Source organism: Rhyacophila brunnea, unplaced genomic scaffold (genome assembly GCF_057557595.1).
Source record: "Rhyacophila brunnea isolate RB1 unplaced genomic scaffold, BYU_Rbru_1.0 scaffold_2, whole genome shotgun sequence".
Taxonomy (NCBI): domain Eukaryota; kingdom Metazoa; phylum Arthropoda; class Insecta; order Trichoptera; family Rhyacophilidae; genus Rhyacophila; species Rhyacophila brunnea.
Window position 1 is genome coordinate 9,184,496 of NW_028232859.1, and position 26,798 is coordinate 9,211,293.

Sequence of the window (26,798 nt, forward strand, 5' to 3'; positions counted from 1 at the left end):
TGCCGCCATTTATAAAATTATTTAATGTGGATGTTTTAATAAAATTCACCCTTTCAAGTGTCTTATACCCGTTATGGTCAAAAGGAATTTTAAAAAATGATTACGTAACTACATACGCTAAGCGGTTATTTATTTCCTCGCTGAGAATTTTTTCAGATATTTTTATAAAGACGATTATTGAACAATGCGTAGTAATTTAATGTCGGACTTGTAAACGATCATTAAATTAAATACGATAATATCGATACAACATTGAACAGTATCACAAAGGCATGTTCATATTCCGCTCTCTCTTTCCAATATTTTAAAGGATTTTCTTAAGAGCATACATAAGTGAAACGGCAAATAATTTTTAACAGTAGGTGGAACGAAATTTGGCAGTCGTCGCCAATCGGAGACTGGCAGTCGAGGTGTGAGCACGTCAATTTGTTTTGTGATGGCGTCGGAGGAATATATTCTTAAAGCGTGTAAAGATGACTAAAAAACGTTCCGCATGTACTTGTGAAAGAAAACATGTCAATATTATTACGAATACAATAATAAACATAACATTAAAAGGACGCATGTTGAATTTTTATGACAAATTATATTTCGTTCGGCTCGCGCATTTGCACAATCCGCGCATCGCCTAGTCGCGATCTTTTTAGAACATGCCTCAGCTGAAATATAACCTTAATAAACGTGTTGTCTGCAACTGTTCAAAGTTGTGTATTTTCAATGAAAAGTGTAACATTTTGAAGTCTTCTGTATTCAGGCTAGAATAAAATTACAATACCAATTAATCGATAATCTGACAAATAATCCTTACAACACTGTCATTGATAGGTATCTAAAGATGCTGAAAAAGCTGTCTTCTATAAATCTAAATACATATATGAACGGGAAGCTGGAAAAAGGTTAGGTTAGGTTACGTTAGCCTTGCTGATTCATTTGCTCTTTAAATCTTTACACTATACTCTTGACATGTATGGCTCAAGACCACATTGTGATAAACTCTTTGCACGAGCTTTGCAAGTGTAAAAAACTTATATTTTTTATATATACAATGGACCACGCTTATTTAGGCTATGAGTCTACGAAAGGTTATTAATTTTTCCCATTGTCAATTTTATCATACTTGAAATCTTGTGTCATCGATATCATTTACATTATTCCCTCTAATTACCTACAGTCTAAAAGTTAGGTCCCGTACATTAATAGTTCGTTACCTAAGTATATTCTGACTATTTCAGTTTGTATCGATTTAATTTTTTGTTGTTCAGGTCAATACTTACACAGTTAGATTGATGAGCTTTTTCCACTCATTCACTACCTATTTAGCTTTTCGTTGAGTTAATTATAATTAATCCATTAATCGTTGCGGTAGGTTTCGGACGTTTATTTTATAATATTACCATATATTTGTATTACCTAGTTTTAGTATTATTTTCTTGTTTTAAGTGAATCATGTTAAATCGCTGTAGGTATATAAGTAAGTAGCTGACGCCAACAGCAATATGTAATAATTACGCAGAATTTTACTTGACTACAACCCGAAACCCATTGCGTTTCGTTATAATAATATAATCTCTTTCGGTGAGAAAAATAATTATAAAAGCTGCTTTCTTTATTTATAATGTACCTACTCGTAGTTATAACATTAAATACCTCCCTTCTTGCCTATTCACTTACATTAAAATATTTTAATTAAAATTCGGACATGGTATATTACTTGTCCTTTAACCGTTCTTTTTAAATAAATATATTGTGATGTTGAAAGAAAAATTTTCACATACGCTAAATGACCGCATAGAAAAATTCATCTCCAATGCTATTTTATATTATTACACTGACCATTGCATACGTAGTTTAATATTATGCAAGACTATTTATGCATTTTTATGCTTCTTGCATATAGAATAATGGATTAATTCGTGAATTATTTCATATGCATAAACGGTGCATCTATAAAAATGCATTATTTATGTTTTTCGGTTTGTGATGAATAAATTATATCCATTGTTTGAAAATTCCGTTGGGATTTTTGAGGAAATGTTTGGTTCGAATTTAAAAATTTACGTACAAGTCTGTTTACTGGCAGCCAGGCGGGAACAGTCCCAATTTTCATAACCGATTTAGGCAAAATTCATGAATTCAAGAATGATAACCAAACCTTACCTAATAATCCAGTATATCGACTATTTTCAAAATTTGTTTGCCGCTGGTTTCCAATAAAATAGACAAGAACCTAATTTTTAAATTAACATAATTTGTATAACTTGTACAAATAAATTTGACAATATCTAAATTTAACATTTAATGTGAAGTTTAACTTTTTGCACAAGTTTAAGGATAATTCATATATCATAGATTTTTAATATGTTCTTACATTTTGAGCCAGCAATACATATTATATGCCTAACATAACAGAGATTGCAAATTATTCGAACATCTATGTCCATCTCTTATTGACTTTTCAATTGAATTCTTTATATATTTTAATGCACAAAGTTATCCTGGAATCTAGATGTAAAACAAAGCACAGAAAATTATCTCCAGATTATCGTCTATATCCTACCCATGGGTACACATTCAAGTTACCTACTAAATGACCTAATAATTATGTAAGTACATAAATCGTTTTATTTTTCAAATGTAAACGCGTAAACTGAACTGGATCCACCAAATTTTTATATGAGCTCACTAGATAAAGAATATACCCGGCAATTGTACCCTATCACTTTAACAAACCCGCGTCTTAAAAAGACATCGCACCCTTGCAAAATGAATCGCTACCTTATTTCTTACCTTACCTATCAACCCTTAGAAATAATACCGTAATAGATGTAGATGGTCAGCTTGGCTGAATATATCACTTATAACCAGCGGAGGGTACTTTAGGACTGCGTACCCAATATGATTTTATTATTTAGATAACTATTGCAGATAATTATAAAATTCATTCACTGTTTAGCTCAATATGTCTGCGATGTAAACTGAAATTGAAATAGTGATTACTAATCTTTCATAAAAATATCAAACGGAAATTACTGTTTTTCAGCTTAATCTGTATATTATGTCACTATAATAATAATATGTACCCTTGAAATTATTAAGTTAAGTCTTTAAACGAATGTGTCGTCAAAAAATAATGCAAAATGTACCTTTCACGTTTTGGTGTCTTCATGACTTAATGTTTCGCTTCATTATGCTGTTATGGCTGTTTTGATATCACCTTAATATTACGTGTGTTCAGTAGACAATGAGTTTTAAATAATACTTAAAATGCAAGAATGTTTAGATCAAAAAATCACCAATGAAACGTGTTTCCGTTATGTAGTTAAAAACTATGCTGAACTGAATTTACTTATGATGATTTAATTATTTACACAAATTTTAGTTCAATTGACGGTTTTCGATCGCTGTCTTATGCAATACCGTCCATCTCACTGCACATTTGAATACACTTACTGTACGTGTGAACTGCAAAACTTCCCCTCTTTTCCGGAATTAAATTCCGAAAACCTGTTGCATTAAGTGCATTATGTAGATGCATTCAGCCGGCTGGTCAATGAGTGACCGTGGGCCGTTCAAAAGGAGACGAATAATGTTGCCTAGATGCCGGACATAGGAAGAGTTTTCGATGTTCACACACTCTACTTTCCGGTTTGCTTTTTGTGTTTGATTGATTTAAAAATTGTATCCGCACTTTTATTATGACGCTCGGATAACATCTGGAGCTTCTCTTGACGATTTCTAAATCGCCTTTTGTCATATTTGCTTTTATTATAAGCTTTTTTTTAACGTTTCATGGTGAATGATCATTGCTTATCAGTCAATTTAAACTTTAAAGTTAAAATTTTTAGCTATCATAATTCTCCACAATAATCAAAAACGCTGTCAAAGTCTTTATTATAAGGTACACGATACGAAATTACTATTAACAATTATTTTCGTTAATAACTCGTAATTTCGTAATTCAAACTAATATTCATTTCTGGATATGATGTGATGGCAGGTTGTACCTAAATGACAAAAAAATGGTTCAAATCTTATAGAAAATTCTTTTAAACACATAAATTTATTCTAGTTTGATGGCAATGTTACAACTGAAATGGCTATCGACCTAAAAAACATGCTGTAGAATTTAATATAATTTATATTTGCATTTGTAAAATAGAATTCTACCAAGTAAATGCTGACTCAATTAATTATTTTAATAAGACACGTGTATTGAATAAATTGTAAGTAACTTGGTAGAACGCCAATTTTAAATATTTAAATAAATTCAATACTTTTTAACTTCTCTAATCTTTCTCTCTTGATCTTATTTATTTGGAGGTACAGTCGTGATGAAAACTATGTACCTATATGAATAAATTAAAATTTCTTGCTCATTTTGGTTAATATTCGTTGTCCGTAAACATGTGTATCACAATAACATACTAAACTGAAGCATAACGCTTACTGCAAAAACAGTAGCCCTTATAGTGAAACAAATATTCTTGTTGGATAGTTCATGGGTTTAAACTTATGATAAACTAAATTGGTTAAACCAGATATACGATATATAATAGAGAATGCACTTACCTGTTCCCGTTTTATTTTCTTCATTTGATAAAATACCTATCGCACCTTGTAATTTTGGTTATTTATCGTCCAGCGAGAAATATATATTATACAGAAAACCGTCCCGATAGCGAAGGGCGAAAACTGGTTTGTAGTTTAAAACATGACGCTGTTGTAATAGTCTAACCGTGTCTGCGGGGGGAATGCATTTTCTATTGTTGTCATTTGCATAATATGCGTTTATGATTGGAATGATTGACAGCTTTAAAAAATACGAATGTTCTTTTTTTAAAAACTGTATTCTTTTTTTAAATATTGAGGGATATACGTTAGGCTTATTTAATGTAGGTACATGGTACGTATCTACCTTGTTGACAATGTTTTAAAGAGGACTATCCAATGACGTCATAATACCGAATAAAAAAATGTAATTTTCGTTCATCATCGGAGTAGGCATATGGGTGTCCTCGGAGTAGACATTATATTAACAAGAATAATTGTTAGCCATTCCCCGAGCTCATTAGTTCATTACTCTGGATCAAAGACATGTTCAAATACGTGAAATGCACGGATTTATAGACGTCCACCACCGCGTTATCTGAGCTATGACAAAACAATAATTTTATTAATTTCATGGCAATGCCGTAAATATGAAATACTGACAATTCCAATAAACTAGTGTTATAATTAAATGAAATGTTACATTTTCTCAAAATTGTGTTGATTAGAGTTTTAAACGTTTTTCCATAAATATGTGTTGACAGTATCTTTACAAGCGGACGAAACTGGTTCTGACAATATTATTAAATTGTGTAAATTATGTTCTGTAATATACCTATGGATCTTATGGTATTTTATTTTAATTACCAAAAACTTTAATTACATAGGTACCCCACCAATATACCCGATTCACTTTACTAATATGTATTTGTAGGAAAATGTACATTTTTATGTCAACACTTTAGTGACATGTATTACCTAATATACGCCTTAATCACCTAATATGGAGTTAAAACTATTTATTTTAAATGTGCAGTACCTACCTATTAGGGTTGCGCTATGATGTTCAAAAACTCTTTCATTGATATACTAAACGGAAAAATAGCCGATAGATGACCGCTGCCCATTGTGCATGTGTTTCGTCATAATAAATAATTCATTTATCCTCATAATAAATCCTACACAAAGGGTTGAAAACTTAATTTGCTTTTATAGGGAAGCGTTTCCGATTGTGATTCAAATTTGGAACAACAAAAAGAATTTATCAAACAACAACTACTTTTCCTGTTTTAGCCGAAACGGTCATATGTTCCGGTTTATTCGAAGTTAGCGGCGATGGCTGAATATTGGCGAGTTTTTTAAATATCCAAATATTTTAGTTAATAAAATAATATTTTCGTATATTTATAATATTATGCCTCGTGGCATCGATTTTTTTGACATTTCAAAACCTAATCCTAATGCTTACCGAATAAGCACCCGGGTCGCAAAAAAAATGATCAATGAGTGCGTGTCCAAATTTCAGTTAAATTATATTATGATTAATATAAAATAAGTACTTATATCAATTGACCCACGATGGCCGGGCAGGTGTCAGCTTATAATACTGCGGGTCCCGGGTTGGAATTTCGAGTCTGGCAAATTCACATGTTGTTTGTTCAATCTGTGTTTGGAGTCTTGGGCAAACGGCTAACATCAATTTCTTGTAAAAACAAAATTCTGTTAATACAACCTCCACTCTGTGGTTCCTGGAACCTCGTTAGATTATTATGATAGTCTTAGGATCGAACATGGTGATGTAATTATGTAAGTACATATTATTTATATCGATTGAATGGTGGAATTTTAATTTTAATACAAATCGGTGCAATGCTCTGTGTCATTCTGAGCCTTCCAATGATATATCATGGTTCATGCATAATATTATGCAGATGCATCGTTTCTAAATTAAGTATAAAATAAATCATTACTAACTATATACTTATTATGTAAAGTCAAAATATGTTTGCTTGATTTCCTTTTCCTAATTGCCCCAACTAACATCTAGGTACATAATATGTAATTTATAATATTATTATAAAAAATACAAAATTTGTTATATATACCTTAAATTCATTTTCTTTTTCGTAATTTACATGTCAGAGCTCACCTTGAGCGTAGCAACCGGGTATTTGTACAATTGGGTATTTTCTCCCAGTGCATTCCCAGGCAAAATTGAAATAGATGCTTCACATCGCCATTTTAGGGTCCCGTGATACGATCGATTAAGACCGAGTGTGGTGCGGGGCGAATTTTGGTTTGGAGGGATTAATTTAAATGTTCAAATTACCTTCCCTGCCAATTCCAATTTTGAATTGTCACTACAGATAAAGTAGGTACTTATGCATATTTTTGAATCGATTTAAATTTATTTTTATTACTCGACTGTCAGACCTATTTTCATTTTTACATGTTGTACGCCTAGATCAAAATATATTAATATTTAAGAATATAATTATTATTGTTTTAAGTAAGATAAATGTAAATCAATCAATGAAGAGACCTCGTGCGAAGCCGGGTTTTATATTTATGTGAACGAATAACATTTTCGTATTAAAATTTGTTGATAAAGCTGCCAGTACGCTTTTAAAGATGAGGTCGCCGCGGGGTCAGAAAACGTTAGGTCAGTTTGACATCGCATTGTAATTCATCAAACGCCGTCCATTGTAGGGTTAAAGCCCCACAAAAAGCGACGGTTTAACATAGAGCGGTGTTTTTTTCGCCCTGTGAATCTTCTTCGACTTCTTCTGTTAAATTATTGGTCAGCTTTGATAATAAATAAACTCGGCGGCTTTTGTCCGCTGACATATGAAGGGTTAATATGTGTGTTATATTAATATTGCCAAGTGAAAAGAAACCTTTTATTCTAAAGCTTTCGAATTTGTCAGTACATTAGTTAAATAAAATACAGCAATACTTAGTCACATCGCAGCAATATTGACGGCAATTTAATAGGCACTAACACAGATTGGAGCGTCTTCTTTAAAATTTTGAATAATTACAGTTTACAACCATTTTCCTTCCAAACGATTCTGAAATCCACTCGCCAAGTGTTAGGTATCAGTTGGTATCGTTTGTGATACTTTCGTGTCATGTCCAATATGCACCTTTCCATAACTTCCGCTACTTGTCTGCTGTAATTATTTATGTGTTGGAATTAATTAACCAACTTTGTTTTAAACTAAAATATTTAAACCATGTGTCCGCCCTCTTAACTCCTTATTCGGGGTTAGGATAATGGATATAAAATACTTTTTTATTTATGAAAACCAAGGCGTGTGTGTAGGTACCCAAAAAGGGTTGGAATACTATTTTTTTTTCATGTGCTCAGAAAAACATTGATAAGAAATTTATATTAATATTTTTGGTCACCAGTATTGTAAAGCGAATAGTGTTATAAGGGGAAACTTGCTGTGACTAGATATTCCTTTTAATAAATAATTTAATTTGTATTCAAATTAAGTACATACGAAAAAGTGGGACAGTTTTTCCAATGTTCGATAGTTGGCGTCGTCTGAATCAACAGTCTCTCATCTGATTCGGGCTGACCTTACATCATTACAGGTTCCCCATTGTACGATTCGAACCCGGGCCCTTCCCGGGGAAGTCCGTTTCACACTCCATTCATCCGATTATTTACTTGTGGGAAATTTCGGACAGTCTCCATGAGGGGTCACAGCCGAATTATCATATTTTGGACATAAAGGATTGCCGTAAGAACGGGCTTTAATGTAGTATCATTGTAATGGTAACTTCATTATTCGTTATCAAAATTCTGTGAACTATTTCAACATTTATAACTTTTCCTGAAACTCAATATCTATCTATTTTTCGCGCTCTATTGAAGAATACATATTGAAATAAGCTCGACTTAAAAAGGGAATACGAGATCAATTAGGTATGTTACCTAAGTGAACGTATATAGCAAGGATGGGGATACACGAGGTAAACGATAACCGCATTCTGGATTTTCATATACCTACCTATATATAAATATATATATATATAAGAAAATAAAAAATGAGAAACAAAACACACAATAATTAGTTATATATATATATATATATTAATAAAAATAAAATACCTATAATAAAACGTTTATTTATCATTTTATCTAAATCTCTGAAATTTGGAAACACGCGAAAATACAAGTATAATGGGGAAAGAAAATACCTGTATTTTTTCAAGATATATTGGGAGCCGCACTTAACCCAACGAAGAACCACATTTGCCCACGTCTGGTATAGTGTCATTTTTAATATCTTCTAGTCGTCGTTCGCTTTCAGAGTTGTCGTCAATGGAGACACCCAGTATACTGAAATCATTCATAACAAATTGTTCAGGTTATAACTAAATGGAGTTTTTTTACGACATAATATTAGTAATATTTAATCACTAGGCATAGTAAAAATATTATTCTGTACATTTGGGCATTGCAACTTAGCTAATATAAACTATTTTTAATTATGTAGTTATTTCATAAGAGATTTTCGTGAACGTTTATTTAAATATGTATTTTGAATAATCATAGTTCAGTGTATTTGGTATGTATGTATACATTTGTATTATAATATGAATGTTTTGGTTATTGTCTTTGATTCATACAATCAATTCGTAGCAACCACAAATAATTATAAATATTTATTACCTACTTCAGGTTGCTTTTTAAAAGTACACCAGGTAGATACCACTTGAAAAATAGGCAGGAAACTTACTGCATTTATATTTATGCTACTTTACGGGACAACACTGAGATATGTATTTATTTTTAACTGGTATAGATATTAAATGCATTACTTAATTCAAATAAGTGAATCATTGATGCTGGCTTATTGTCTTACTGTTTGACGTCAATAAGAGAAGAATTGTATTATATACTATATAGAATAAAATCAATTAAAATAATTAGCAATACAATACTCATATAAGACATGTTCTACTTTCGTCGCTCAATTTTTGACTATTCATAACAAGAGTAAGGAGTAAAAAATCTTATAAGTATCATTTGTTTGACTTTGCATTATGCGCTATGAGAGGACAATGCAAAAAAATATATAGTTGCAAGGTGCACTCAACTCTTTGTGAATAGATTTCGTTTGCAAAATGCATTCAAGCGAGGATGAATTGAATAAAATAATAATTTGAATCCGGTCCAGACAGAAAATCCATTGCACCTTTTGCCTGTTCTAGATATAAATGTATAATGTATCCATTATGAATTATTATTTACCAATGTAAACGTTAGTGGACTAATGCACCCCTAAAATGTACATCAATACGTCATGGGTATGGGAGATATTGGATGAAAATTTAAATTTAAAATAATTTTTCAATAATAGATATTCAATAAATTAAATATAATTATTATATTTAATTTATTGAATATCTACAGTAATAATAAAACCTAGGTTTATCTTTTTTAATGGTGATTACATAATATAGTCGGTGTTTTGTAAAAAGGGCGAATCAACCAAAATGCTACTTTACAGGAGGAGGATTTTTAACTTTTGACATTTATTTGTTTTTTACCTGTAGATGATTATAAATATCTAACAAGTTTATAATAAAGCTTAGAAAGAATACTGTCATTATAATAGGTATTATTATATAATATTTTAAAAGGCCTAATATGTCACATTTACTTTTTATTTCGTAATTTTAATTAATTTAATTTTAGTCGATTATCGTTTTTAAGTACTTTCCTGTGGAGATAAAAATTCGCCATTTTTACACAACAAAGCTAGTGGGGTACATATTGTATTCTCATTAAAATCTCGATTTCGCCAAAATGGTTGATTCGCCCTTTTTACAAAACACCGACGATATTACAAGCCTGTATTTTGTGTATCAATCAAAATTAGAACCATTATAATAAAGTCAGTGAGGTTTACATTTTAGGCAAGCAGAAGAAATTAACTCTCATTTACAATACAAAATATTTTAAATAATTATGGTGCCTACAGTTTTGTGACGTACTTAGTTGCGGATTCTAAAAAATATACAACTTTCAAATTACCTCGATAATTACGTGTCTTTTTCATTGTCAGACACGTTATCAGTTATCATAAATATTTCTTTCATATGCTACGTGCTTTTCCACATTGCAATACCTATGCATAGTGTTCGTAACGTATGAAAAACATAGAAATCGTGTTATAATTCACTCATATTATGACGTGGTTAGTATGACAATATGTACCTTTCATCTCATTACAGTAGGAGTGTTAGGGATTAGTATCTACACTTATATAAATGTGTTAGTATCTAATAAACAAGTTCGACTGTATAATATTCATCTGAATACGATTGATTGTTCAATATTATGTTTTCTACAAGAATATCTGCAGAGCATTTGACCCACCGCCCGAAATCTGATCACAAGCTGCACTTACCTGTGTTTTTTTTCTGCGTCATCCATTCCCGAAAAGTACCAGAATCGGCGCATTGTTTGCCCTGACAATAGAAATAGAACCCTTTAGGGATATTATTCCTACGCAAGGTGCGTGGTATTTTTTCTAACAGCCTCATCGTCCTTCGGCGTAAGTTGCGATTGATGTTGCAGCATTATTTGTTTACGAAACGCCGACGCAATCGTACGCCACAAAATGGGGTGCATTCAGGAGTTTACTGGTCCATCATTATCATAATAATATTATAATATAAAGTGTTAGCTTTTCCTAGGAATGATTATTAATTATTGGGAAGTAACCAACATATTTACTTTTGTTATAAATGATATCTTCATTTCATGTCTTAGCTAGTTTTGCAATGATTCAATTTTTTTCGTGCGTATGGAAAAGAATATACTACTTAATTAGATTTTTAAAAATTACAAATATGTTGGGTGTTCCAATTACCATAATGGGTAATTATAAAACAGATGATTCGAATCAGCGTATCTGAATTAGTAAATTTCACCCAAAAGATTAAATACAACGTGGTCCAGCAGGTCCAACATATCGCTTAATTCCAAAATCAATAAAAAACGTGATAAATATATGATGTCGTATTCAGGCAGTTAATTATCCCGGGAATTTAACCGTTAAGCGTATTATATTTTTTAAAACATGACCGCGTTAAACGCGAGGTGTCAAATGTCATTGAGTAACACAGTTAACACGTCTTACTTGATTACACATGCATCCCATTAGAATCATTAGAAGACGTGTTAACTATGCTAACAATAATTGTAGATAACACGTCTTGTTTATGGAATTGGTCCGAGTGATATCCGTGTTATTTTTAAGCTTTAAAAATAATTGAACCGTGTTTGGAACTATTTGAAATAGCGCTGCTGGACTCTTATATTGTCGCTCATGAAAGTGGTTTTATTTATTTATTTATTTCCATTTAGTACCTACACATAATATTATAATGAGAGATTTAAAAGAATATTATTTTATGGTACAAATGCGGGAAATCATAATAACACAAGATTATTTCCTGGAAAGTATCCGAATTGTTCAGACTTAAACCCTTAACATACCAAAAATTCTTCCTTGCCACATGTAATTTTCAGAATTTAAAATTGCCGAACAAAGATTTACAACACAGATAATGGGCAAATATTAAAGTTTTAAATAAAACCCACACATACATATTATCATCGCCATTTTGCTACCATAACCATATCATAAAACGGACGTATTAATGTAAATCGGCCCAATTTTGAATCGAAACCACCACATCAAAAAGGAGCAAAATTCACATACTTAATATATTCGTTGTTAATAATATATTATAATAATTACGCAGCATCTACTCGTACCTAATTGGATATAGTATAGATTAGGTATATTTATATTAAGATGGTACGCATTCATTTATTTTTAATTGCAGCATTATACATTTAATAGTAAACGGCGATCAATATAATATTGTATAAGATGTTTTCAATCCGTTATAGACTATATTCACGACATAGCTAGGCTGATATCGTTTATTTGAAAACGCATTTAAATTCACTTGGTCAATACAATGCCTAGATTCGGATCTACTAAATATCGATGCATCTGTCAGTGGTTTGAAATTGCATATGGACACATCATTTGTTTGCCCCTACAACCACGAAATCGATGAAGGGTGGTTATTACAAATGCAAATAGGACAAGAGTGAAGCACAAAAAAAATGATCGAAAGTTGGCGACCATTTCAATATGCAACGAGTTTTTGTCAACACTGATTCAATAATACAGCTTTCTTTTCCAAGGAATCCGACACCCGGCATGGTGGATGGTTGATGTCCGGTCGATTTAGCATCGTTTGAAGCTTATGTATATCTATAATATATTTTCTTGGTCTTAATTGGAATTTATCTTGCAATGTGTTTCATTAATAATAATTGGGTATAATAATAATATCTATTGGTACATAGGAAATAGGAACTTAAAAAATAATTATATTAGAAATAGTCAGTTAATTTACAGTGGAATGAAAATGAAGAGACATAAGATTTAGTATCTTACCTATTTCGATATTGATACAATTTTATGTATTTTTGTATGGCAGCACTGCCAAATAAATCCAATGGAAATGCTTTGGAATTGTTTACTTAATATGTGCGGTGATTGCGATGCTATGTGATTGTATATCTAAATAATAATTATTGTAATGGTTTTGATTTTAAAAATAATAGTTTTATTTCGTTAATTCTCCTATATCTGAGCTATTTATGTCATCTTCGGAACGGTCGACTTTATTTCCAATTATAAAGTAGAATTAAAAAGAAAATTATTTTACAACCGTTATAGTGAAGTCTACCACGTAAACGTCCGTTAGATAAATAATGGTTGTCTTGACAATATCTTAATTAGTATAATTTAGTTAGGTAGTAGTCTAAAATTGTGTTCAAATGTTAAAATGTATGCGATTTTTGACCGATTGCACCGAACGGTTTGAAGTTTACCAATAGAGAACACAAAAATAAGGAAGTGCTGAAGTGGGTTACCTTCTTGTATTTGGTATAAGAATGTAGGTACCTACCTACCAGTGGCGAAGGGTGGAGGTAGGCTGTTAAGATCCGCCATAAACAGTGCACATTAAACTTTTTCAGACATAGATATTTGTTTTCGTTGAAATAAGACTACAATTTACAGATAGTGTTGGTTAGTTTTTAAAATTCAATTAAACCCTGAGAAACCAAGCCATAATAGATAATAGTCAAAAAATGCATGTATATCTATAAAATATCTAAAATTATGCAATTAAATCATACATAACTTTGAATATTATATAAATAGACGAATATTTTTAATTTATTATAGTTTCGTTTAGGCAGGGCTTAATGAATTTAAAAAAATAACCAACAATATGTGCAATATGTATTTTTAATCCAACGAAAACAAATAATTATGAATAAAAAAGTGTGCACAATTTTGTCGTTTTGCCCAAATTAGACCAAAACTATTATGGTTTCGTTTAGGCAGGGTTTAATTGATTTTTAAAAACTAACTAACACCATCTGTAAATTGTAGTCTTAGTTCAATAAAGACAAATACATATGACTAAAAAAGTTTAGTGTGCACTATTTATAGCGAATCTTAACAGCCTACCTCCACCCTTCGCCACTGCTACCTACATACTACCTACTATCAATTCTCGAATGTGGAGACATAATTTAAACACGTGTTAAAATATGTTTTACAATTAAAAATATTTTATGTCTGCCTCATGATATGTATTAAAATTTGTCATGCAAACGAAACGCGCATTCAATATTGGTAACATTTCAGGACATTCAGGGCATACCTTTCTATTGTACTTCTTACATTTAATGGCCTGTCTCATTAAGTCGTAACCCAAAACTGCATTCAAAGTCTAGGTCAATGGCGACTGACTTTCACATTTATATTATATTATTTAATCTGTTGTGTGTTTACTACACATTAATCTTCTACATCTTGCAGCTAATTAAATCGTTAATTACTGGCCATGAGTACTTTAGTGTATTAAGCTAAAAATTATCATTTTGTAGTTAGGTAATAATGCAGTTTTATTCATTTTTTTTCTTTATTTAGTAACTCAAACAAAACGTGAAATGCGTTGTAAAGTTACTTCACTAAAGTATTTTGAACATATTTTAAGAAGTTGACTGCTTTACTATGTACCTATCTATATTATTAAGATATACTATGGTAATGCATTAATGTGATGTATATGTTGGTGCATTAGTTTATTATTTTGATATACTAAAGTCACAGAACAGACAATAAATAGAATAGCGATAGGCTATATTCAATACGCCGCATGGTGAAGCAGGCCTTTGAATGTGTGAGTGTCCTACGAAAATGAAGCACGCATTATGCACGTGCAAGAGTGTGTGTAATATACCAACATTAAATGAGCGTAAATGCATATACCGAGAGCAGTTTTCTGTATTCTACGTAAAACGTATTCTAGACACGTGTGTAAGTTTAACCCGGATTCTTCCTTACTCGAGTCGGTTACCTGCTATCGCCTTACCCGTTGTGTATTTCAGTTCCCATTATTTCTGAGTTCCCTGACTAAAGTATTAAGCTCATACGAAGTTCTTAAACTTACCGCAATATTACAGATATACCTAAATGATTTGTAACTTCAAACGTTGATATCTCAAAACTATACTTTTGGAGTTAATTACCCGTCTATATACTACGTACCTAATTGAAGCCTACAAAAATAAATTAAGTTACAGAGGGATTATTTTGTTATTTATAATGTGCTGATTTCCCGCACGTGCTGGGCCCAAAATAAACATCGGTTAGGTGAAAAATCATAACAAAAAAAAATCCTCCACAACAAAACAATAAATCTCTCGAATTGCACAAAGTCGCAGATGCTGACACAGTTTTATAAATAATATATTATTGTGGATGAGAATATGGACGCAGATGTTGTCTGATTCGGTCGCCTGCCTATTGGGTGCGAATCCGGGATGGGAGGGTTGTTTTTCAGCACATACCTATTTGGCTATATTATGCAATTGAGTGCTTTCTTATTCCGGATTCATATTATTCGGCGTCTTATTTTTGACAGTCGTAACTGAGAGCATATCAGAATTGACACTTGTCAAGTGACTGAGATATTTTCTGCTTTGGTGAGGGCGAGAGGAGTTGAATTACAATAATAGAGAGACTAATAAGAAACTTTCCCATTAAGTATGTGATTCTTGTTTTTTGAAGTTATACTTCTTTTGGCGCGTTTGGGAAATCAGATCAGAGTATATTTTTGGCGTGTGACATGTAACACATACTGTGACTGAAATCGTGACGATTATACAGTATAATATTATAGTTTAGAATTGTTCTGTTTCCTATGCAGCGAATTTATTATTGTCGGCCATTTGCAATTCCTTACGTAAACAAACGATTAAACGGCAGTGTATAGAAATAAACAAACGGCGTTCCAGTAAGCGGTCCCTTTTCTTGAGTATGTAATTTAACAAGATAATTAAGAGCTAGTCAAAGAATCTAGTTTATCACAAGTTTTGTTTTTGTTTTGTTACGCCAAAGAAGTATAACTTTTAACGCGCGTACATAAGTACACACACCAGTACAGTACATAAAATAATATAGATTTTTTATAAATAGTGCTGTTAGTAGGTACTGTGACATTAATATCTAGCGGTAAATTGTATAATTCAAAAAACGAATAGCGAAATCAATTGTTTCAAAGATTATATTCCTTCACTCAACTTTCGAAAATCCCCCCGAATAAGGGATGTTTTCCAGTGTATATACTGCTCCCCTTGCGACTGTAATCGATTGATTGGCTGGGGATTACTGACATTTGAGAGGAGGGGGTGTTGTTGTGCATTTGACGCCATTTTTGAATAACATCATAATAGTAGGTAGGTACGATCATGAGTCATCAGCAGAATATATTTTTTTATATAATTAAGACATGAACTAATCAATATGTTAATATGAGATCTTTGTTTTATCTAATGGCGATTTTCTTAGGGTGACCTCGCTTCGTCAAAAATATCCCAAATTTTAAACTGATGCATATTTTTTACAATCCGGAGTTTTTAAAATAATATATAAAAAAATTATTGCAGGACAAATATAATACTGTATTTTGAAACAATTCAATTTCTTAATTTCGTAATTGGCTCCACCGTGTTTTAAAATATGAGCATATAAATAAAATCGTTAAAAATGAATGATGGATTTACCTAGTAAAATAAATCTGATGACAGAAAATCCTATAAAAAATATTGTTTTTATCTCTCTGGTGAGCTCTTTCGTATCAATTTACTATAGAAATGCTATCTTTTTTATGTACATAGTTTATCAAAATACGTCAACAATAACAGCTAAAGATAGAATTCTACCAAATACGATAATTTTTAATACTTACTTATATTTTTCCTCATAAGGTATAAAATAATTACGGAGCTGATAATTAAAGGGACTCAAGTCGAGTAAATACACTTTCAAAGTCAGTATTTTCCCAAGAACAGTTGTATCAGTTTACAACTTTTCATACAAAGTAGTTACGCATGTATCTAATCACACATACAATAAATAAGTAAACACTCGTGGTGATTTGAAAATTGCTCGTAACATAGTTTTTTAATTTATATATCAATGGTAACCTTTCCGTTCTCAGACCCTCAATTCTTCACCTTTGGTTTTTGGTAAAAGTATTTCACCAGTTAGTTAGTTATCTATAATGCATTAATACAACAATTACTACTTTAGGAAACACATTTTTTATCCTGAAGGTACGTGTCTATATTATCATTGCTAACCAATTTTCATACATTGCCAGGTTCTCTTCCACCGAGTCCCGCAGACAGCGGAGTATCCGACGTGGACTCGTCCAGCTCCGGCCACGCGTCTGCCGAGGAGTTGGCGGCCGGGAGAGCGGCGAGACTGCGGCTCCTTCCGTCTTCGGGCGGACCCGGGGTCGCCAGCTCAGCTCCCTTCTACCACCAGCAGCACCAACCTCAGCACAATCCCTCATCGCAGCAGTCGCAGACGCAATCCCAGTCGCAGTCGCCTGCTGTGCTCCTCTCCAGCGTCAGCAGTCAGCCGACGTCTCTACTTCCGCCCCCTCACCACCCTGCGCATCACCACCACAACATGTTGCATCAACAGGTCTTCTCGGGAGGGCGGCCGCATGGTGAGTTCAAATTTAATACATAAGAATAGAATATAGTATGTTTAAGAACCACATTTGTCTATCAAGATGGTAGCTATACATTTATATGAAAGACGTGAATCTGATTTTTTTTACTAATTGTAATGATTAAAATTACGGCAATACTACGACACAGCACACCGTAAATCACATCTGTCAAACTTGGTGTGACAGTATTTTTTTCAAAAATCATCACTATTTTTATTTGGTATTTAAGTACCTACTCAGTGTGTTACTGTATACACTGCCGAAACGTGAAATTTACCAATAGGCCCATAATATGACCAATTTGGTGGCCGCTATCGAATCCTAAAATAAGCCGCCATATTCGGAACACGGCGCATGATTATCTACATCTACATTCTACGTCAATGAACTATTATTTAGCTTCGTATTTTCTGGTGTTTGATTGGTCCTACCATCACACTGTGCATCTTGATAGTCTTATGAAAAATGAATAACAATAAGCTATGGCTACGTTCAAAATAACAGGGATAAGTGAATAAAAACACACAGCTGTGTAGCCGCCTAAGTGTATTATACCAGACCAACGAAGAACGGAAGTCTGGAATACTACGAGTATATTCTTTGCGTCCGTATTTTGTTTTGTTTCCTTTTCCGTTTTTCGGAGGGTTCTTTTACGTTCGGATGTTTACGCAATACGTCGGCCAAGTAAATCGCAAGTGAAATTAATTGGCGAGTCCCAACCTACCGAGTTCGCGTCCCGTTCGCGGCAAAAGCGCGGCGTTATTTTTTACGGTGGTATTTCCTCCCGAAATGTAAACACAATAAACCAGAGACAAAAATAGCCGCGCTATTATTGGCCCGCGCGCTTCCGGCCGTTTCTGCCAACACAGTCTCTATGGTCAGCGGTGAAAGCATTTTTGCGACGGAGAAAATAACTAAATCTGATGAAAATAATATTTTATTATATTGATCATCTAAATTCTGAGTGTCACAGCGCGACGGAAAGTCCGTTACCTAGGCTCGACCGATGCAACAAAAGTAATCGGTGGCTAATTAAAAGGTTAAAGGTTAAAAGGCTAATTAAAAGCCGAGGTTTCAGTGCATCCTTTCTGGGATCAATCAGAATGATAGCAGAACGGCTAAATCTAAAGAAATAATTAATAACATATTATCTATACCTACGTAGGATGCGGTGGGGCAAAGGTGAATAATTATTATTAAGGATTTCATTATTTAAAATTTATTTGTTGATATTTTCTTTTACTGCTTTCGGCCGCTACGGCAGCAATCTAGTGTAGGTTTGTATGTAAGTATTAGCACTTGTAACAATTGCAATACGTTAGCCGTCTAAACAGTCAAAAGTGTCCATCCCGCTCTAAAATTTAGCATAGCCAAGAGAGGTGCTGTTATAACACAGCACTTATTGTAACAATTACAATAAGTTAGTTCTACTAATACTTCAATACTTTCCTACCCTATATAGCTGCTGTAGCGGCCGAAAGCAGTCTTGTGTATAAAAATAGATGCACTGGAATACTTTGGACGTATCTACTTATTTACGTAAATCTTAAATTTTGAGGATAATAATAGTGTGAGTGTCATTAGAGATTTGTGCAGTCCTACAAACTTATCTGGAGAATGAGATGGGGGAGCCTCTGTTGAAAACTACTCAATCACAACTCGTAACTGGAAAATTTTTACATTTGAATGACGTTTTTCAATATGGCGTCCTATGGTAGTTCGTGCTTCCATTTTTGGCCATTCTCCAGATAAGTTTGTAGGTCTGTAATTACTGACTACCTTTTCTCTATACCCGATCATTGTTTCGCGGTCGTAAAATCTTAAACACAAAATATATTTTTTAATATCAACAAAAGAAAATTCCTCGATTGGTTCCGTTGTATTTTTTTTCATAAATTCGGTATTTTACTGCTAATAAACGACTTATAATCGAAACAATGCAGAAGACGGCGTAATCTAAAACGGAAATTATTTATTTTATTGTATTTATAACGATTTATGACGTAATTTTTTATTAAAGTTACATTGATATTTTAAAAAATACGCAACAATTTAAAATATTTCGTAAGATGACAATTTCACTTTATTGACTGGGTACTAGTTAAATGTTAAAGGTTAAATATAGCACTCACTTTGTCTGCTTGTTGTATTTTTCTGATGAAACTAAAGTAACTTTTTGATCAATTCTATTGGGCTTCGACCCAGTATAAGACAAGACTTATTATCTATCTTGTTCCATGTGTCCATGCGCCCATCGGAGTCTACCAAGTTTAACGAATGCGGGGATACATCATTCTTGGTAGATGTTGTAGACCTCCAGGTTATGCCAAATATGCTATTCTTCTCATTCTAGTACCTATCTACAATAGCCCGTTTACGCGTATATGGATTTACTGCTGACAGTGCGTATTATCGTGCAAGTTACAAGATTGCATGCATGGATCAAAAAAGTTCAGCAGCTTTAGAATTTTCACGCGACAGTTGGAACTTGTGCGATATTTGCGTCTGTGCCGTAGAATGACAGTGGTGAACTCGCAGGGGAAAACGAATTACATCCCACAGAGCATTTTCACACCAGATTGGCGAGACAGTCAGCACCTTTACGTGTAAACAGTTATTATCGGGATAGTTTATTTTACACACTATTGATGCCAGTAAATCCATACACGTATACAGACAGGCGCTATAATACCACACGACAACAAAATATTCATTTTATTGAATGTAATTAATTTATATCACTAATTTGTGTGTGAGTCAGGGTATGGACCTGATAGGTTGAGCAAGTGGCTGACATCCATTTCTCGTAAAAAACAAAATCTGTTAATACAAACCACTACTCTGTGGAGGCCCATATGATCCTATTAGGATCGGACATGGTCGAAAAAAAAATCTCTAGTTGCATTACGTTTATAATATCGATCAGGTATTTTATTGTATTTATCGTAATCTATGGTTAGATTTACCATTTACCTATGTAGGTATAATCTATCCTATATACCTATAGAAAAGTGTGTGTTTTTTTTGAGTTATCTAGATTTTAATTATATTCTTATAAATAGTGCTTTGAATAATTTTCATAAATCTAGATTTTTAAAAAGTATAAAGCAAACGCACGTGGTTTGTGGTTTAATTTTAGTTCTCATAAACCTTCCACAATAAAATTTAAGTACAAATGAAGATAGTAACATTTAAAGAAATGCATATTGTCTCTAGAACTATGCATTGCCGATTTTTTCAATACTTTTCGTACAATATCCTTAGAACTATATATGAATAGAAATGTACTATTTGTAATGAAGGAATAAAATGAAATTGTTTGCGTGTTGAGCCATGCAAACACACTTCCATGACACCTGTATCAATGATTGTTTTCATTGTCTAAATATACTGCAGTTTACTTTTTATTGTACAAACTCGATTCAGCGAATACAGTGTATCAAATATTTTACTTGTTAATTTTATTATTGTAAGCTCTTGCCTTGTACTATTCTTCATATTATATTTTACACACTACCCAAGTAAATTCATACATATTTCAAAGCTCTATTAAGAAAGCTCAGAAAAATCCACATATTATGTATTGTATGTGTTAACATTTTTTCTTTTATTATTAATTATTATTTGTGTTCTATGAATATTCAAATGTTAAGACACGTTTACTTTTTAAATCTAGGCTGGTTTAATGTATTGCCAGATAATCACTGTTTGTTAATCAAATGTCAACGAAATAGCTTCAAGGACAATCTTCCTTATAACTTATAAATAAACACCAACGGCCTTCGCAGATATTTTGATAACAACATTGAGTGATACATAAATTATTAGACATATCAAATAATTACTTAAAATGGCCTAACACCCATCACAATATAAAGTTCTTGTTGTATCCATCACCAATTCATCGTACCTACCTACAGACGTACTCATCTTGAGATATTTTGTATTTTTTTTAAAATTGCATTCTTACTACGTTCAACGGTTTGGGTAGGTCACGTCCAGCGCTAATTTGCATTTTAAAATAAGAAGACATTCGTTCGTCTTTTGTTGTTTTTGGTCGTGTCTTTTTGATGGTTTTATTTGCCAATTTATTTTTAATTTTCTAACATAAAAAACATCTCCGATTAAGAGATCGTTATTAGTTTGACACCAAAAATGTACTTCAACATTCGTTAGATTAAAACTGCATTTTGATAAAAAAAAGCATCGTTTATTCTAAGTATACATTAATTTTGTCAGTTCAATGGATTAAACTTTTCAACCTAAAAGAGTAGATATTAAAAAAAACTTAATTCAGGTTTGCAGAACGTTGACAAGTCATTGGCATGTGTTCCTGTTTAGAACAAATAGTGAAATTGACGTATCGTTATCTTAATCAGTAGACCAGGGCTTTTTTTTGCTTCACTTTCATTCATTTAGTCTCCATCTCTATAAAAGTATGATTTCTTCAATGTGTTTCCATTGAACGGACATTTTATTAAAGCCCCCTTCTCGCAGTATTGTCTGCAAACAATATCTAATTAGTGTATTCAAATGAGTATTCTCAATAAATATGTTTCTCATAAAAATCGATGTATCCACCTATCATTTAAATTCTTTAAATCGTATTACCTACCTATTATTATAGTCAATTTACCATAATAATTAAATAATATTCATTCTGATCTAATGCCGGTAAATGAATGCAATAATAAAATATTATCATGGGACCATAAAAAGAAATTAATTGGATGCAATTGTTCAACGAAAGATATTTCCATTAGCGCATGAATCATGTCTCCACGCCATTGACCCAACGATATTCCTGTGTCCTGGCTGGGCAGACTCGTCTGACAGTTCTTGCGGCGAGTGAAATGATACTCGCGAGCGGAATTGACATTGATGACAGTTACAGCTGTCAGCTGATCTATTCCTAGACTCCGCAAACGTCAAACTGCAAAATTGACACGGCCTGAGGTCGAATGATACGGTCGTAGAACCGATTTTTGCTTCCTAATGAGATGAACGTTTTATTGGATCGTATTTCATTTTGATTTGTTTCAAATCAATAACTAGTATCATTTTAATGATTACAGAATCATCCATACACCAGTTCGTTGTTTGTTTGCTGTTTCGAGATGAATAATTTTCTGTATTGATTTATCTGAATCTTTTGGCTGGATTGCATTCAAATATTGAGTTAATAAAACAAATGAACACTGATAACATGTTTGGCTAATCTATTACAAATTATTATCATATTCAAAATAGTTAATATATCTTTATCGACGTGTAAGCTTTGCACGTAAACATATAATATTATATGTTTACATATTAAAAAATATTTACTTGACTTACCTACGTACTTATTGATGGAAGTGTAATAATTGTTCATGCGGTAGTTATTTTTTTCCTGGGCTGGGGACTTGGCTTCCTTTATCACCCTAAACGGTATAAATATAACTGTTTTAAAACGTTGTTGCGCATTATTTATAGAAACTGTGTAAGTGTGTAGATACCTACTGATATGTATGGGTTTAGGTCTGAGTGTTACAGTTTAATTAAAGTCACGGATTCGGAAAAATTAAATATGGATGGATATAGATTGAGGTAACAAAACTTTGGTGCGGGGAAGTTAGGTTAGGCGGTTTCAAGGGCTGCTTCCCCACTATCTACCGGATCTACCCCATAACCTCCCAGTTGCGCAAAGACAAAACAACGGTACTTCTTTTTCACTATTCCAATTTCACTTTCTCACTGTTTCGTTGTGCGTCCCGGTCTGGCATTCAACGATCGTTTCATTTAATTTATTTAAAAGTGTTAGATATAATATTTTTCTTGTGTCTAAATGTGAAATGTAAAGATTATTAAATTGGCTGAAACCGACGCAGCCATTTCATTGATATACAATTATTACTATTAATAATGCTATCGGAATGGATTTTAATTATTGTTCACCAAAAAGGTGATTATTCAGCGCACAGCGATTGCTAATTATTACTGCTGGATGAAAAGTCTATTTGGCCCGGATGTTTTTCGTCTATTTGTGAATCGGTATCATGATTTCGGCAACTTTACTTCGTATAAATGTTTTCGTCAAAATGACCATTTTTTGTACATAAGAAAATCTTTATAATGTTGTAAGTAGGTACTTACGTCAATAAACAAAAAAATCAAATGCCTCTCAATAACAAGATGACATAAATTATTTCCTTCTGCGTCGTTCGAACGGAGTAGAAATTAAATACATTTGGGGAAACAACAAGCACAGTTCCCACAAAACACCTGAACATTTATTTATTGTTTAACAAAGAATAAAGAAAATTAATGGCGTCCTCTGCTGATTCAAGGCCGTACGCCATGTTTGATCACACGGACGACATCAGCAACAACTGCATTTTATCACCTGATAATCAATAATACTTGTTGTGTGTGATTAAATATTTGAGTCGGGAACTAATATTCACAATCAAATAAATTAAAGCTTTCCACCTGTATGTTGGTATGTGGCCATATACTTACATCAATTTTATTATAAAATTGAAGATATTTTACGAGTGCCTTCATTTTGTCTCATGCACTCATAAAATGCCGTTCATACTCACCAGCAAAATATCATTAGGTTGTCTAAGAAAGAATTAATTGTTTGAGATTGACAGTCGTACAGATCCCGTCTTACGACTGAAGTGTTTAGTCTAGATTTGTATTTACTTCCATAGATATACCAATGATTTCGAACCAGTGTTTCGCGAGAATTCGTAAACCTATAACTTATCGCTATGTTTTGTACCTAACAAGTTAAAAAAAATAAACGTTTTCACGTACCTATCCTTTTAAAATAACACAATAAAAGCATTTGGGTGGTTTAGTATGGTTAGCTATTATAGTTACCTACTGTGATAATTATTATTGAATAATTTTATATAAAAAAAATCTTTAGTATAAAATACATAATGTTTGTTTGTAACAATTACGCTAGGCATGAAGATAAATAATATTCTATCTAATATATATTATTATTGTAGGTCAAGTAGGGGATTCTCGAGGAAGGATTCATTTTTTACAATTGAAATAGCATGATATATGTATTTGGTATCTATTATATACGTAAGGCTGCTATCGGCGGCTATCGAGGGTAATTTATCATATTTATGTAATGAGGTATTATAATTGTTACAATAAGTTAGCCATCTAAACTGTCAACACTGTCGTATCTCGCTCTAAAAGTTAACACAGTAAAGAGAAATGCTGTTAAAACATAGCACTTTTTGACAGTCCAGACGGTACCCTCGATAGCCGCTGATAACAGCCGTGTGGTGTGTATAGAATAGATGAGCTAGTATGATCAACGTATCAATAGCACACGATCGCGTCGTATTCGCTGGCTTACAATATCTTTATATACTCATGATTTTATATATTCTGAATTTGTAGCTCCAATGAATACTTAAATGATTAAGTAGGTACAACATACTGGTTGGTTGCTCACCTCTATGGATGATAAATTAATCGTATACTAAATCTACACTGGTAGAGTAATTATTGTATCAGATTATTAAAACCCTTTTGTTACCTCTTTCATCTTATCAAGTTATATCAGTGGCAATGACACAATTCTGTCACTACATAACATAAGATAAGTTAATAAATAATACTTATTCACAATTATTATTAATAAAATAAGTATAGTCTCGACTGTTCTATATTTAGCTATTGAGCCTAAATTAGCAAGTACCTATTGTCATTCAATGCATTATCATGAAAAGCTTTGTACGCTTTTGTACGTGTAAACTTGTGTTTATTTAGTGCTGGCAACATTGCGTCGGTATAATAATGTATATAATTATAACGTGATTGTTTGTCCCGGGCAGGGTTATGAACCGCCAATCGCTTTCCTGTCAGACTCGGCGCAAACAAGCGAAAACTCTTGAGCGGAGGTCGCATTCTTCAATGTTTGCACCTGTGTAAATGACAGACAGTATGTAGGTAACTGCATCAGAGTTTCAATCCTGTCATAATGATTATACGAATGATACAAAATCCTTTCATGCCTAATCATTAGCTAAAAAATGCAATTTTAGATTAGTATTCGCACTAGGCGTTTACAACATTCTGAAAATGTGATCTGGATTGAAAAAAATGCATTATGCATTTATGCATAATATGTCAAGGAAAAATATGTAAGCTTATATTATTATATATTTTATTTTAATTGATCTTGTACTTTCGTTGTACCTAAATCGTTTTTGCGACCGGTATTCGCTTTTCAGCTACTTCAGGTGGTAAATGTACGTGAAGATACCAGCAGAATATAATTAATTGCCTTTTATATACCAAATTAATACACGAAAAGATTTTGAAAACAATATTATTAAGTAGGTAAAGAAAGTGTTTAAGTGTGAAAATCAATTAGGATTTAAAAAAAAATACCTACGTATATGTCACTTATACGTAGATTTGCCAACCGTCCCGGTTTGGTTGGAATTGTTCCGGAAAATTAGTCCCAGCTTCCGATTCCGGGTGAACCTGAACAAGGTTTCACAATATTCCGGAATTTTTGAAGCGACCCGATTATTTAAACGTAGAACCTGTCAAAATTAGTGAGGAAAGGTAAAGCTGACGATGTGGTTTATCTTATGGCCGGGTACCGGGTAGCCGGTTTGGGTTGGAAATCATCAAACCAATCCCCACATTTAATACCGTTGACCAGAACAATAACTGTGTGTTGTTATGTCATCATTAGATTCTTCAGCCACGATATTGCCTTCTGTCTTTTTCCAAGAGTAAGTGGTAATTTCCACCACGAATCACACGTTCAAAATACTACAGTTTATTCTCTGTGTATAATGAATAGCTCTGGCTACTTTTATTCTCTGTAATACCGTGTTGTTTCTTATGCATTTTAAACATATCTACGTCTGTTACTTAGGTATACAGAAAACTTAGGTGCCTGATGTAAGTAACTGATACTTACCTAAAAATTACATGGTCAGTTCTACTTTTGAAACTTCGAGGAGGCAGTCGTTCTTCAAAAGATAGGGATTATATTATATAGACTGATGTTGATATTACGATAACACTTTATATTAGAAATAGTATCGACATTTGAGTGAAATGTC

The 26,798-nt window shown here is 32.6% G+C and overlaps 1 protein-coding gene and 1 long non-coding RNA gene across 4 annotated transcripts in view; one reads left to right on the forward strand and one right to left on the reverse strand.

The window, feature by feature from the left end:
• LOC147071818 (uncharacterized) overlaps positions 1-26,798 on the forward strand; it is a 119,690-nt gene that overhangs the window by 53,675 nt on the left and 39,217 nt on the right. For both annotated transcript variants that reach the window (XM_085946645.1, XM_085946644.1), the window contains exon 3: positions 17,341-17,694. In XM_085946645.1, coding sequence (XP_085802771.1) covers positions 17,341-17,694 — 354 coding nt within the window. The remainder of the gene's footprint in view (positions 1-17,340; positions 17,695-26,798) is intronic.
• On the reverse strand, positions 12,296-16,668 carry LOC147071819 (uncharacterized). Of its 2 annotated transcripts, none has more exons than XR_015070595.1 (3): positions 15,091-16,668; positions 14,161-14,774; positions 12,296-13,569 (listed from the first exon to the last, which is right to left on the reverse strand). It is a non-coding gene; the product is annotated as an uncharacterized LOC147071819 (long non-coding RNA). The 2 variants fall into 2 exon arrangements; XR_015070596.1 differs by having other exon boundaries at positions 12,643-13,565.